Source organism: Myxine glutinosa, chromosome 9, assembly GCF_964187855.1.
Source record: "Myxine glutinosa chromosome 9, kmMyxGlut1.1, whole genome shotgun sequence".
Classification (NCBI taxonomy): domain Eukaryota; kingdom Metazoa; phylum Chordata; class Myxini; order Myxiniformes; family Myxinidae; genus Myxine; species Myxine glutinosa.
Genome location: NC_136269.1, coordinates 121,085,719 through 121,101,251, shown reverse-complemented (window position 1 = coordinate 121,101,251; position 15,533 = coordinate 121,085,719). Strand labels below are relative to the sequence as shown.

Below are 15,533 nucleotides of genomic sequence, written 5' to 3'. Positions count from 1 at the left end.
TTGAAATATGGCAATAATAAAATCACAAAAGGCCCATTTGATTATAATGGGGTGAAATTGTTGACATGGAAACCGTTGAAATCAAAACCACGTAATCAATTGTTCCGATTTTGAACCAATTCAATGACCCAATATGCAAATTCAACACAAATTTCAAGTGCATTAAATGGCAATTGATTTTACGTGACTGACCTTTTGACTTTATAAACAAGCATTCTGAGTATTGCGCTGCAATACATGTCCCCTACCGGCAGTCTGTCGTCCGGAAAACTGTTGGGGAAATTACCAAAGTTCAAAGTGCCATAACTTTGTCAAAAATGATCGAAACGTCATGAAGTTCGAACTTGATCTGTAACTTATCATGAGGAAACCATGTACCAAGTTTGAAATCATTAGCATTAAGAGTTTAGAAAAAAAGTCTGGAAAACTGTTCTTTGCGTGACGGACTGACAGACGGACAGACAGACGGAGAGACTGACAGACGGAGGGACGAAGTGCAAACCTATAGTCCCCTCTGGTGTACACCGGTAGGGGACTAATAATAGGGATCTAGCTTTTGAATGGTGAACCAATTCAGTGACCCAATATGCAAACCCCAAGTCAATCAAATGAAAACTGACAATTGTGTGCCCTTGACTTTTATCCTTTTAATCTATTGAACTCAAAAACAAGAAAGAGCAATCAGAGATTGCAGACCCTCGCCAGAACGTGTTTTTAGTGGTTCTTAAGGCTTTTGGTCGATCTCTGAATTAACACCAGGGGGGTTGACTCAGCCTGTCATCCTTCCGAGGTCGGCAAATTGAGTACCAGTTCACTGGTGATTCCCTGTGTGTCGCAAGAGGTGACTAACAGGGTTGGCGGCAGGAAGGGCATCCAGCCATAAAACATTGCTTCAAAAAGGTGACCACGGTGCCCAAAAAAGGCCAACCCCTGCTCTGCAGGGAAAAATGGCCTCTGAAGGTGTTTTTTTTTTTTTTTAAGGCTTTTGGTTAAAACAAATATGGCGGCCAAACCACGTGAACGATGACGTCACCATTATTTTATATTTTCCCTCCACCAATTTATCCGTAGATGACACTCAAGAAATTTCATCTTGATCGGATGAAGTTTTGTACTTGTATAATTATGACGTCATAATGGAGGAACCTATGACATCATCATTACTTCTGCCACCTAAGGTGGATGGAGGTTATATTTTCACCCCTGTCTGTCTATTTTCACCTATGTCTGCCTATTTGTGAACAAGATATCTCAAAACTCTGTGGACGGATTCGGACGACATTTGGCAGAGAGGTGGCATATGCGACACGGACGAAACGATTAGATTTTGGTGAAGATCAGGATTCGGCTACTAGAATTTTTTTTAAGCGATTCTTCACCATTGGGAGATAGGGCCAAAAGCAATACATATCAAGATATCTCAAAAAGTTGTGGATGGATTTGGACAAAACTTGGTGGACCGGTTGGGTGTGTGACAAGGACGATTCAATTTTGAAGATCTGAATATGGATTCAGATATGAGAATTTTTTTTTTTAATGTGATCCTTCACAATTGAGTGATAGGATATCTCAAAAAGTTATGGACGGATTTGGATGAAACTTGGTGGGCAGGTTGTGTGTGTGACAAGGAAGAACAGATTCAATTTTGATGAAGATCCAGATCCGGATCCGGCTAGTATAATTTTTAAAGTGATTCTTCACCATTGGGAGATAGGGCCAAAAACAATACATAGCACAATATCTCAAAAAGTTGGGCACGGATGATTTTGATGAAATGAGATTCTGTATTGTGATTTTCTGGTCTACTCTGGGATACAAAACGTAAACTGTTCATCTGGTTAACATGTGTTATTCCCCATGGGGAGTTCTTCACAATGAGCCATGTCTCAATTTTTTTATACTAGGGCATGCCCGTACTATATATACTGTATATCTAAAATTATATCCCCCCCCCTCTATTTACATGAAATGGTTTGGTCCATTCGCAAAGCCAAAGCGAACGGCTTGCGAGTACGGTGACAATCCCCCCCCTCTATTTACATGAAATGGTTTGGTCCAAAGCGAACGGCTTGCGAGTACGGTGACAATCCCCCCCCCTCTATTTACATGAAATGGTTTGGTCCAAAGCGAACGGCTTGCGAGTACGGTGACAATCCACCCCCTCTATTCACATGAAATGGTTTGGTCCAAAGCGAACGGCTTGCGAGTACGGTGACAATCCCCCCCCTCTATTTACATGAAATGGTTTGGTCCAAAGCGAACGGCTTGCGGAGTTTGGTAAAGAAATCGCCATCGCGTGCACAAACGCGCAGGAAAGCGAATGAATCGCAAATTAGTTTTAATTAGTTTTAAAACATAGTTTAACGGCAACATAATTTTCCAACGTGAAATAAATGAATACGCTCTCAAATGTGCCGTCCGAGGCAGAGTCTGTTCGCCACGTTCGGCACACGTGATAGCTCGCTGCTCTCTGATTGGTTGAATCGTTTTTTGGACATAGCTCGGTAACTACTTCTCCGATTAATATGAAACCTTGAAAAGGCACATCCTCGGGTCCCCAGCAATATACCTGGCAAGTTTAAAGTATATCGGACCCGTGGTTGTCGAGAAACAGCGGTCACAGACATACAGACATACAAACATACAAACATACAAACATACACACAGAGATTACTGGAATTATAGATAGATGCAGCGCTTTCAGAAATATCAAAGATTTTCGGGGTTTTTTTCCCCAATATGGCGCCTGTACCACGTGACCTATGACATCAGAATTATCATTAAAAAAAAAATCTACAGGAGTTGCACCTATGGTGAAAATTTCCTGTCAATCAGACAAACAGTTGCAGAGAAAATCATATTTATTCTATGTGGACAAACACAGATAGACAGACAAACAAACAAACAACAGGCATTTTAAGGCCATTTTCCCCGCTAGAGCGGGGGTTAGCCTTGCGGGCCACATGACAATCTGAATCTTCTCCATTTTACCCTATTTTCTGCATCTCCCATTGTTAACCCCCTTGCCCTAATTTCTTCTTCCACCACCTTTAGCCAAGTCTTTCTCGGTCTTCCCCGTGCTCTACTTCCTTCTACATTCATTTCCATCACTCTTCTCAACCAGTCACTTTAATCCTTACTCAACACATGACCAAACCATCTCAACCTGTTTCTCTTCACAGCATGCATCACAGGCTCTATTCCCATCATCTTTCGCAATTCATCATTTGTCTTCCTCTCTCTCAACGATACTCTGCACATCCACCGAACCATTCGCATTTCCACCCTTTCCAGCCTTCGTTGCTGCTCTACGTTCATTACCTATTCTCGCTCCCATAAATCATAACACTTTTCACACATGCAGCTTGCACCTTTCCCTTCAGCTTCAACGACACTCCCCTCCTCGTCAGCACGCCACTCAGTTCCCGAAACTTCTTCCATGCACATCTCACTCCAGCAACTATGCCGAGTCTGATCCACCTTCTCCATTCAGCATGTCTCCGAGGTAGCAAAATGTTTTCACACCTTCCAGCTTCACGCCATCTCCAAGATCCAACTGAACATTTCCTCCATCTGCAGCTTCCTCTGTGCACACCTTACACTTGAATGTAGCTGCCACACTGGTTAATGACCCTCTCAGACCACTACATTTTTGATGAACCCACTCAGCACACATTGTACATTGAATGGAGTTCACTCCAACACCCTTCCTGCACACAGCACATGGCCACTTCCCAGTTCTTTCCACCTCACCACATGCTTTACCACTTGCCATCACCTTTGTTTTTCCGATATTCACCTTCAGACCTTTTGTCTCCATACATTCCTTTCACTTGTTCATCTTCTCCTTCAGTCCATCCATACGTTCTGCAATCAACACCAGATCATCTGCATACAACAACTCCCACGGTAAACCCTCCTTTACATTCCGAGCCAGCACCTCCATCACAGCTACAAATAGTAGTGGACTTAGTACCGACCCCTGATGCACTCCCACCTTCACCTCAAACTCAACACTGTTCCCGTCCTTCGTCCTTACAGCTGTGCACGCTCTTTTGTACATTGCCATCACTACTCTGATCAACCATTCCTCCACTCCTAACTTCCTCAATGCCCATGTCACTACTTCACGTGGAACCCTATAGTGTAGCAGCATAGCAAACCTGTTGTGCATTTTGTGATACAAGCACCAAATTTGGCACAAATGTACATTAATATGTTGCGAACATTTTCAGATATTGGGCCACTTGAAATTCCGTAATTTTTTTTTTTCAAATTTTTTCTAATTTCGTAATTTCAAATTTTTCGGGTGACACCGTCACAATTTCAGTCTTCGAGGCCGGCCGATATAGTGGGGCGGCTTAGCCCAAATATTCAAAAGAATTGTGCATTTTGTGATACAAGCACCAAATTTGGCACAAATGTACATTAATATGTTGCGAACATTGTGTGGTCAGCAATGAAGACGAGAGTCTGAATTACATGTATGCAAAAGACCTTGTGACCAGTGAAGCAAATACACGGGTAAGCATGAATTAAATCTAGGGCATGATATAATTTCCATGATGTTTACCTCTACACTCAATGGTGGAAGGAGGTAATGTTTTGATCCCAGCTTGTCTGTATGTCTGTTTGTCTGTTAGTCCACAAAATTCCAGACAAAGCTTGTAGTAGTGGTAGTTGTAGTGGTAGTGGTGATAACAGAAATTGTTATATAGAACTGAACTTATATTATTATTATATGCAGAAAATAACTTCATTTCTATATGCCCTGCAGTGGACAGGTTAATTGGTTTATGCACTGAAGGGGTCACCCTGGTGTGCACTGCTGTGTTCTGCCTCACTGAGTTGTTCAGGTATGATGTACTCAGCACAAGCTTCAGGTCGGCCCGGAGGTGGGGGTGCGGGGCCTGTCACGGAACGTCAAAACAAACGGCCTGCCGGGGCCGCCCAAAAGTCGGGCGTGAGGGGCGCGTCCACTCATGGAACGCCTCTCGCTTCCCAGATCGAGGGCCACGTGGTCAGGAGAACCTCGTCCCTTCCGGTCACACTTTGCCTATCGGCCGGCCTCGAAGACCGAAATTGTGACGGTGTCACCCGAAAAATTTGAAATTACGAAATTTGAAAAAATTTGAAAAAAAAAATTACGGAATTTCAAGTGGCCCAATATCTGAAAATGTTCGCAACATATTAATGTACATTTGTGCCAAATTTGAAATGCACAATTCTTTTGAATATTTGGGCTAAGCCGCCCCACTACTATCGAATGCTTTCTCCAGATCAACAAACCCAAGAAACAACTTCTTCCTCTTCTCCATGTACTTCTCCTGCAACTGCTTTACAATAAAAAGCGCGTCTATCGTTCCTCTTCCTGGCATAAATCCAAACTGGCATATGTGACACTTCCACGTCGTATATTCTTCCTTATCCTCCTCTCCAACACCCTTTCCAATTCCTTCATTCCATGGTCCAATAACTTTATTGCTCAATACAAGCCACAGTCCAGAGGGTCAACTTTCCCCTTGTATGGAGGGACGAGGGTACTCAGTTCCCAATTCACAGGAATGTGGCCTTCTTTCACCACCAGATTACAGATCTCTGTCATTCTCTTCACACCCCAACTTCCCGCTGCCTTCAACACATCTCCCACAACTCTTCCTCAACTTCCTTCTCAGTTATCTTCTCCGCCGGTCCGAAAACTGGGTTACTCTCGATGTTGCCATCCCATTCATTCTCGGCATTCAACAGCATTTCCATATATCTCTTCCATCTGGGTCCACAACGATTTGTCCCACTTCATCCTTCAATCAACTCACCCCCATCGCATCACACCTCTTTCGCTATCTGCTTTGCAATCCTGAATACCGCTCTCTGACCCTCTTCAGAATCCAAGCGTTCTGCGAACATTTTACTACATGCCTCCTGCGCCTTCGCTACCTCTTTATTTGCAGCCTTATTGGCTGCATTATAACTTTCATGTTCTGCCTTTTCTACCCCCGTACCCTTCGCCTTCTGCCACTCCTTAAACTTCTTCCTCTTCTCGTCAATCCTCTTTCCAACTTCATCATCCCACCACCATGTTTCCGAGTGCCTCGGTGGTCCTTTTGTCCAGTCACATACCTCACCAACGGCTCCCAACAGACTATCTTTCATTGACATCCAACCACTTTCAAGCTCAACCACATCATCCTCTACCATACTCAGCCTCTTTTAATGCCTCCCTCACTGTCACCTCTTTCAATCTCCACACCTTAATTCTCGGTTGGTACTTCACCCGCCGAGCTCTCCTCGCACCTTTCACCCTTATGTCGCAGATAACCAAATGGTGCTGTGAAACAGCCTCCTCCCCCAGGATCACCTTTGTGTCCCGGAGGTGCCCCCTATCTCGCCTATGCACCATCAGGTAGTCAACGGTTGTCGTCGACCCACCTGACGTGTATGTAACAAGCTTATTATCCTCTTTCTGGAACAAATTATTACAAATCAACAAATTACAAATCAAGGAGTATTACAAATCAACAAACCAGCTCCATCAGCAAAATCCCAAATTATTTCACCTTGTCCCTTCCTCACACCATATCCGTAACCCCCATGAAGTCCCTCAAAACCGTCCATACTCCTTCCCACATGTCCATTTAGGTCGCCTCCTACCACAACAACTTCCTCATCTTTCACGTTTTCCATCAGCTTCTCTATTGCACACCAGAACTTGTCCCTCTCTTCATCGCTCCGACCAACCCGCGGAGCATATCCCGAGATGACGTTCACCAAGAGCTTTCCAATCCTCATTTTCACCATCATCAACCTTTCACTCGCTCTAGTCACACTCACCACACTATCTACAAACTCCTCAGAAAACAGGACACCAACACCATGCACGCCCTCCAGGCACCCTTGCTGCACAAACTTGTATTTCTGTCCCTGCCTACCCTTCACCATTCTCACACCACTTCCCTTGCATCTCGTCTCCTGCACACAACATATGTCCACTCTTCTTCTGACCAATACTTCCACCACTTCTCCTGATCTCCCTGTCATTGTCCCTACATTCCATGTCCCAAACCTCAGAAACCAATCTCCACGTGGGGCATCAGACGTATCAAACGTACATCAGACGTAAAACAGACAAACAAACGGACTCAAATGCAATACCCTCTCCTCTGGCGAGGGGAAAAAACAAGTCTGCCAAGTTTTTGACTAACTCCATCAGTTGGTTAAGTTTCGTGAACATCGGTTTAGAATTGCGATTTGTAGGCTACTGAAACAAACAAACAGACAAACATAGGAAACAAATATACTTGTGAATCTTCTATTTCACAAGTAATAAAGGTAGGCCACTTTGTACCAGTACCCATACCAAATCACCCGTCTATAGAGAAAGTATACAAAATGTGGCCTACAGGTTGACTAAAATACAAACCTTAACGGTGAAATTGAGCATGAGGCAATCAGGATGAGCCTCAGCAAGTTTGTAGAAGAGGTCTCGCCATGTGGCGTGCGCAATCATCTGCTCCAGCCAAGCCGGTGTCTGAATTGGGTGAATATAGCACGGCACTCAAACTGGGCAGCAAGGTTGGTTGCCTTTCCAATCACTCGAGAAATCACTCCCCAGCATACAACCTAGTTAAGTACTTTGTCACGATCTGCAGTTCTACAGGAAAAATAAAAACCATTAGATACACCTGAGCTTGCAGCACAACAATCATACCGAAACCGAAGGTAGGTGTGCGCAATGGCCAATGACCAGTGAAAATTAGTGACCCACAAGCAGGCCTACAATGGAGGCTAATATAGGAGCTTGTATATTGTTTAAATATACAACAACAAAGACATAAGCATACATGGTTTTACATGAATTACAAGGACATTAAAAGACAATGGACAAATCAACATAGTACAGTAAAAGGTATTTGGTCCTGGGATTCCAGTATTCTAAAGTGTTCTAAACCATGTGCTTAAATCAGAACACCACACAAGAATGGTACAACCCATGTACTACTGCATCAAAATGGGTTGGCAGAATAGCTGCACTCGCCTCAGAGTCGTCTCGCCTGGCTTTGAATCTCGACCCAGCTATAAACCATCATTCTGTGTATGGCGAACTTGGATGGATGTTAAATTGGTGTCCCATCTGCAAGCATTATTTTGTCAACGTTGAAGATCCCATGGTGTCCTTCGCAAAGAATATGCGAGCCATCTCCGGCACCATGAACCAATTAAAAAATCCTGCCTGGACTGGGGACACCAAGTGGTCTGATCTTGGAGATTCCTCGACAGCAGGTTACACTGCTTGCTATCTTACGGTGTGATTGGTGTCTGGTCAGAAACTTCTGCACTATAATCAAAATGACCAGGTGCTTCACGTTTCGTATGAACGACCTTCTTCGGATACGATGGGCAACCTACACAGCGCATTTGGTTCCCAATTATTTACCTTGTCTATGTTTCGTTTCTTTCAAAAAGTTTTTTTTTAAATTTTTTAAAATAACATGTATGCATTCTAAATTTGGAAAGCCCATAAACAAATATATAATGAGCTTGCAGATTCCCAACTAGAAAAGGCCAGGAGAGGTGGGATTGGTGGTAATGGTGGACTGACATCATCAGACTATCTATCTGCGATTACTTATGAATAATTAGTGATGGAAAAAATGTAATCTATGGGAATCCATCACGAACAATCATCCTGATGTTTATATGGGCTGGACATTGTATTTATATGGCCTTATGATGTGCACCAACGAACCTCAACAGGAGTCGTTTGGGCAGTCAGGTCAACCTTCATCTTTCCTTCTACAAATCACAGTTTGATTGTCAATCAATTTAAACCAACATATGAAGATGATCAACAATGATGACCAAGAATAGGATCAAACCTTGCATAGGCAGAAAGGTAAGGTGAGCAACTTAAGCACACGGATACAGAACAAATCATGATCAATGTTTGTCAATGCCTGTGCTCACATATGTCCGGACACGACATTATTCCGATCGCACCATAGGGCGATCAAAATTGTATCGACTATGCCAACGGATGGCAAATTGCCAACATTGACATCATGATCAACATGTGGAGTATTGAGAACCATGCCACACCATTCTTCTGAAGGAGTTGAGAAGTTGATGGAGCTGGTGATGGGAAACCCTCGCCTCTACCTCTCAAGACTCCCTCAGCACAAAGAGGCTCAAAAAGTCACCATCTGGGTCTGCATTGCTGCACCATCATCGATATCAACTTCCTTTCAATTTTTGTTTTCTGTATTTCTTTATACGAGAGGTTCATGCTGAGATAGTTTGTGGAGAAGAGGTTTGAGATGCAAGGAGAAATGGCATTAGGAGTTGTGGACCTGGAGAAGGCCGACAACACCGTCCCGAAAGATAGTGATGGCGACATTGAGATGGATGGGAGTGCCGGAAGGAGAAGGTAGGCTGGTGAAAGGGATATACAAGGGAACAAAGGAAAGAGCTTTGATTGGTCCTGGGATGTCGGTGGAGTTCAGCATGAACATCGGTTTGAGTTTTGTGGTATTATGGTAATGGAGAAGGTAAGTCGGAGGGTAAAATGAAAGGTATTTTGTTTGTGGATGATCTGGTTGTTGTGGTTGAGAATAAGCGGGAGATGCAGGAGGTACGGATTCTGCTGTCGTGTGTCACGCCGACCTACCTTTACGGTCTGAAGACAGTCATACTGATAGAGAGACAACAACAGAGGCAGGTCTGTGAGAACAACTGGATCAGGAGGATTGTGTGAGTGAAGAGGGTGGATACAAGGAGAATGGATGAACTGAGGGAGGAGATTGGTGTGCAGGTGAGCTTGACGGGCAGATTTGTAAAAAGCTGCTAAAGTGGAATGGAGAGAAGAGAGAATGTAGTGCAGATGGGAAAAGAGAGAATAGCAAAGATAGTGGCATAGGTTGACAGAGCAAAGTAGAAGGAAAAGAGGTACTCTTAGGTTGAGATGGGAGGATTATGTGAGGAGGGATATCAATAAGATAGGGGTGGTTGGAAAGAGGAGAGAGTTGGCTGAGGATAGAGGGGACTGGAGGAGTATCGTGGTCAATGCAGGGCAGAATATCAGTACCATTGGACCTCATCTCTTATAAAGAAGGGAGAGAAAGAAGTTTAAATTACATACACTCAATATTACAATCAGAAACTCATCATCCAGCAGAGAATGTTGTATCCTTGACATAGCTGCTGCCATCTTACTCGTTTGTGCTGAAAAACACAATTTCCACACTTGTCACGCGCTTCATATCCATGTATATGTGAACACAGCGTAATCGGGAAACAGATCGATTTGTGAAGTTTCTTTGCTTTGTTTCCCTTTTGCTGAAAATGAGGTGTATCGCTTAGAAAATAATTTATGGATGAAACAAAACATACTGTCGTGTTGCCGGCGATTAAGATCACCAGTGACGGATAGCTGAAATTTTTTTTTTTTTTTTTTTTTTTTTTTACTTTCGAGGCGTCCGGCCGAAAATGGTGGTTATACGTGCATGAGATGAAAGGCTGTGAGGCGTTTACCTGAAAGAAAAGACGGGTTTATTCCGAAACCACAAAACATGTAAACACCACAACAAATTCAACAATGGGGATTTAATGAAAAAAAAAAAAAATAAATAAAGGAATAAAAATGAAAGGTGAGGTGAACTAAAATCCGCTACTGCGAGGTGTCTCCACACACCGACTCAAAAACACACAGGGGAAAAGTAACACAATGAAATGAAATCCCCTTTTGCGGGCACTTAGCTCGTGTACAATGGGTCGTTCTGCGAGGTTGGCAGCCGGGGACAAGGCTCAGAGTTCGATATCCCTCCGTCGGGAACCTGGCACAAGATGGCGGCGGTGCCGTGCTTGACGGCGCCACGAACAAGAGGTGAGAAGTCAAGATGTTGTCCTTTAGGCTCCTCCACCACTTAGGGATGTTCAGCGTGGCCTCCAGCCCACCAAATAAAAGAGCTGCAGTCGACTCTCCCTCCACAACACACAAACTCCACGACGCCAACCCAACAAAATGGTGAGCGTCTTCTTCGAGCAAAAATACTTGCACTCTCCTCCTTCACTCCTCAGAGCCAATCGTGTTGTTCGGAGCGTGGCCTGATGGCCTTCCTCTCCGCCCCCTTATTCTCCGCCTCTCGTGAGCGGGGCTTTTTGCCTGGCTTGCCTTTAACACCACTAAACACTTTGCCTTTAACACCACTAAACACTTTGCCTTTAACACCAAGAACTTGCCTGGCTTTTTGCCAGCGGCATGGTGGTTGCAATTTAAAGGTGTGCAAAGGGTAAAGGGAAAATTCACAGAGGGTAAGCATGCACTGGGGAAAACTAACCTTAATCCCTACACTAATTAGCACTGCTTCACTCCCCTGTGTGAAGAACAATTAAACAACCTTAAGCTAGTTTCCCTACTTACTGTACCTCGAGATTTCTCCTACGTGTCCACAGTCCATGCTATTAATTATACAGTGCTACCTTTCCTACGGTATCCTATTACCTACCCCCCCACAAACGTAACAATACAATACAAGTGAGAATTTCAAAACCAAATTACCTCTCCTTCTTCTGTGAAAATGGAATCCGCCTTCCTCGGATCAAAGTGTTTGATGAGCAGACTCTTCAGGTGGTTTTCCACCATCTCCTGCACCTGTTCTGGCTCCACACCTGCACATTTTAACCGCAGGACGACGCCCGACAGACACAAGTCGGTGTCAAAAGGATGACGTACACAGGAAACAGAAGGTTCCATTTAAAAACACGTGTGCGATGTCACGCAGGTGCTTTGATACCTGTCTGGATGAGCCACTCTGCCAGCAGGTTAACCGTTTGAGCCACGGCGGTGTAGTTCTCACTGAGGAGCTGAATGACGTGCTCCGGAGATCCTCCAGCCTGGAAATACCTGTTGCGTGTCACAGGTAGCATTGAGCCGATATCTAATGGAGATCAAGCCTCTCGGGCTATTCGAAGCGTTAGTTTAACGGAGGCAGAAACAAAAAGAAACACCTTTTCAGGGTATTGAAGATAGTCGGTTCCATGATGAAATCCCGGCTCGCAAACTTCTGCAAGCATTCCCTCTGCAATTCAGCCTCATCTTCCACAGAGTCCTGGAACTATCGGCATGAGCAGCAAATCGAGCATAATCATCATATTATCCGGTCCAAACACGTAAATCACCATAAAATACATGAGGAAGATCCTTGGGTTGTTCTGAGGTAATATTAAAGAACAAAATCAAAAAAAGCGAGGAATAACATTTTTCCTTCAGGATCCCCTACATATCCTCAATTTCTCGCTCTCACCTGATCCTCGCTGTCATCCCAAGACGAACGAACACTGGAGCAACCAAACTCTACCTCTCCCTCCATTATGGAACGAATCACAGCGATAAAGAAATTGACGCGTGAATCGTTCCTCATTACTTCTTCAGCATACGAATCACATTTTATTTCTGATGGCATTTGTAAATCGTAACTTTGTTTTAAAGTTTAACTGCAGTATTAGATATAAAAAGCTGGTTGATAATGAAAGGAAAGCATGTATCCACGAATCGCAGATTTATACCGCACCTTGAACCACCACCATCTACACCGCCACTTTCGAAGGCATAAAGAACACAACGAGAAAGATGGAAATTAAAAAATAAATCTTTCCTTTCTTTGGGTGCAAAAACAACAGAAAGTATTTCTTTATTTTTTGTAATTATCAATTTTAACGTCAATGCCAAGAGTATCCTTCTTCAACAGCTACAATTATTATTCCACAATCTTCTGTGGTTGGCCATGAGGTTTTTGGCCCAAGTCTTTCACAAACCAGCTGGCCAGGCCTGCCATTCGACTGAGTACTTTGGGCAGGAATTTGGCATTTGTCGGTTGATAATGAAAGGAAAGCATGTGTCCACGAATCAGAAAAGTGTGAGGAGTGGGAGGAGGTTGTCTGTCTGTCTGTTTATCTGTGAGCAGGATATCTCAAAGGGTTGTTGACAGTTTCGGATGATATTTGGCGGACAGGTTGGGTGTGTGACAAGGACGAAATGTTTAGATTTTGGTGAAGATTCGGATCCGGGAATGATAATTTTTCGGTCATACTAAACACCACCAGGAGACAGGTATTTGTTGTTTTCACCTCCGCCACCAAAGGTGGATTGAAGTTATGTTTTCACCCCTGTCCGTTTGTTTGTGAATAAATTATCTCAAAAGGTTGTGGACGGATTCGGACGATATTTTGCAGAGAGGTAGTGTATTTGAAAAGGACGAAATGATTAGATTTTGGTGAAGATCCGGATTCGGATCCGGCTACTAGAATTTTAAAAGTGATTCTTCACCATTGGGAGATCGGGCCAAAAACGATATAGCATAATATCTCAGAAAATTGTGGATGGATTTGGACGAAACTTGGTGGACCGGTTGGGTGTCTGACAAGGACGATTCGATTCGATTTTGGTGAAGATCTGAATATGGATTCGGATACGAGAATTATTTAATTTTTAAAGTGATTCTTCACCATTGGGAGATAGGGCCAAAAACGATACATACCGGTAGCAGGATATCTCAAAAAGTTATGGACAGATTTAGACGAAACTTGTTGGACAGGTTGTGTGTGTGACAAGGAATAAGCGATACAATTTTGGTGAAGATCCGGATCCGGCTACTATAATTTTTTAAGTGATTCTTCACCATTGGGAGATCAGGCCAAAAACGATACATATCAAGATATCTCAAAAAGTTATGGATGGATTTAGACAAAACTTGTTGAACAGGTTGGGTGTCTGACAAGGACGATTCGATTCAATTTTGGTGAAAATGTGAATATGGATTCGGATATGAGAATTATTTAAATTTTTAAAGTGATTCTTCACCATTGGGAGATAGGGCCAAAACGATAGCCTACACAGTAGGATATCTCTAAAGGTTATGGATGGATTTAGACGAAACTTGTTGGACAGGTTGTGTGTCTGACAAGGAGGAATCGATTCAATTTTGGTGAAGATATGAATATGGATTCGGACATGAGAATTATTAAATTTCTTAAGTGATTCTTCACCATTGGGAGACAGGGCCAAAAACGATACACACCGGTAGCAGGATATCTCAAAAGGTTATGGACGGATTTAGACGAAACTTGTTGGACAGGTTGTGTGTGACACTGACAAGGAAGAATCGATTCAATTTTGGTGAAGATCCGGATCCGGCTAGTAGAATTTTTAAAGTGATTCTTCACCATTGAGTGATATGGCCAACCAGGCGGAGGTATGCTCTCAACTGAGTGCCGTTCTAGTTTTTTAGCCACGTCGCAGACGCTGGTCATAGAGTGCCCTCTGCTGTTGTTGTTGTTCTTCTTCTTCTTCTTCTTCTTGTTGTTCTTGCAGAGAAGACAAAACCTCAAAGCTCCACCCATTCTGGGAACCATAGCTCCACCCATTTTGGGAGAGTCTTCATATAAACAAATATCCACCATTTTATTAACTTGCATAGCTTTGAGGCCTGTTTGTAGGCCCGTGGTGTCTTCCTCTCTCACACAGTTTTATTTCAAATCAAATTCGATATATCATTTCATTTTTCACAGTCGCTAACATAGTTTTAGACTCGGTTGAAAAAAAACGGGAAGAAAATCCGATGAAAGTTGCCCTTTATAGAACGAAATGAATTCTCAAAGGCCTGTAACTTCAAGTCCATTGAGATTTTTTTAATTTTAAATCGCGGCATGGTCAGTCATACACCGCCCGAAATAACAGACGGGAAAATGCCGAGATATCTATCTATAATTCCAGTAATCTCTGTGTGTATGTATGTATGTATGTATGTATGTATGTATGTATGTATGTATGTCTGTGACCGCTGTTTCTCGACAACCACGGGTCCGATATACTTTAAACTTGCCAGGTATATTGCTGGGGACCCGAGGATGTGCCTTTTCAAGGTTTCATATTAATCGGACAAGTAGTTAGCGAGCTATGTCCAAAAAACGATTCAACCAATCAGAGAGCAGCGAGCTATCACGTGTGCCGAACGTGGCGAACAGACTCTGCCTCGGACGGCACATTTGAGAGCGTATTCATTTATTTCACGTTGGCAAACTATGTTGACGTTAAACTATGTTTTAAAACTAATTAAAACTAATTTGCGATTCTTTCGCTTTCCTGCGCGTTTGTGCACGTTATGGCGATTTCTTTACCAAACTCCGCAAGCCGTTCGCTTTGGACCAAACCATTTCATGTAAATAGAGGGGGGGGGGGATTGTCACCGTACTCGCAAGCCGTTCGCTTTGGACCAAACCATTTCATGTAAATAGAGGGGGGGGATTGTCACCGTACTCGCAAGCCGTTCGCTTTGGACCAAACCATTTCATGTAAATAGAGGGGGGGGATATAATTTTAGATATAGATATAGTACGGGCATGCCCTAGTATTAAAAATTCGTCCATTTGATGACAATCGTCACGATGAAATATTTAATTTATACGTCGTCACAATAATGTGGAGAGGAGCATTGCTTCGTTCACGTGTCGCCACACACGGGAAATTGCCGAGATATATT

The 15,533-nt window shown here is 43.3% G+C and overlaps 1 protein-coding gene across 1 annotated transcript in view; it reads right to left on the bottom strand.

Annotated features, from left to right (window-relative positions):
• Positions 1 to 12,426, bottom strand: part of NELFCD (negative elongation factor complex member C/D) — a 29,925-nt gene extending 17,499 nt beyond the window's left edge. The window contains exons 1-5 of the mRNA XM_068128318.2: positions 12,300 to 12,426; positions 12,004 to 12,110; positions 11,790 to 11,899; positions 11,555 to 11,664; positions 7,421 to 7,528 (exon numbers count right to left, since the gene is read on the bottom strand). Coding sequence (XP_067984419.2) covers positions 7,421 to 7,528; positions 11,555 to 11,664; positions 11,790 to 11,899; positions 12,004 to 12,110; positions 12,300 to 12,416 — 552 coding nt within the window. The 5' untranslated portion in view covers positions 12,417 to 12,426. The remainder of the gene's footprint in view (positions 1 to 7,420; positions 7,529 to 11,554; positions 11,665 to 11,789; positions 11,900 to 12,003; positions 12,111 to 12,299) is intronic.
• Between the last annotated feature and the right edge of the window lie 3,107 nt (positions 12,427 to 15,533).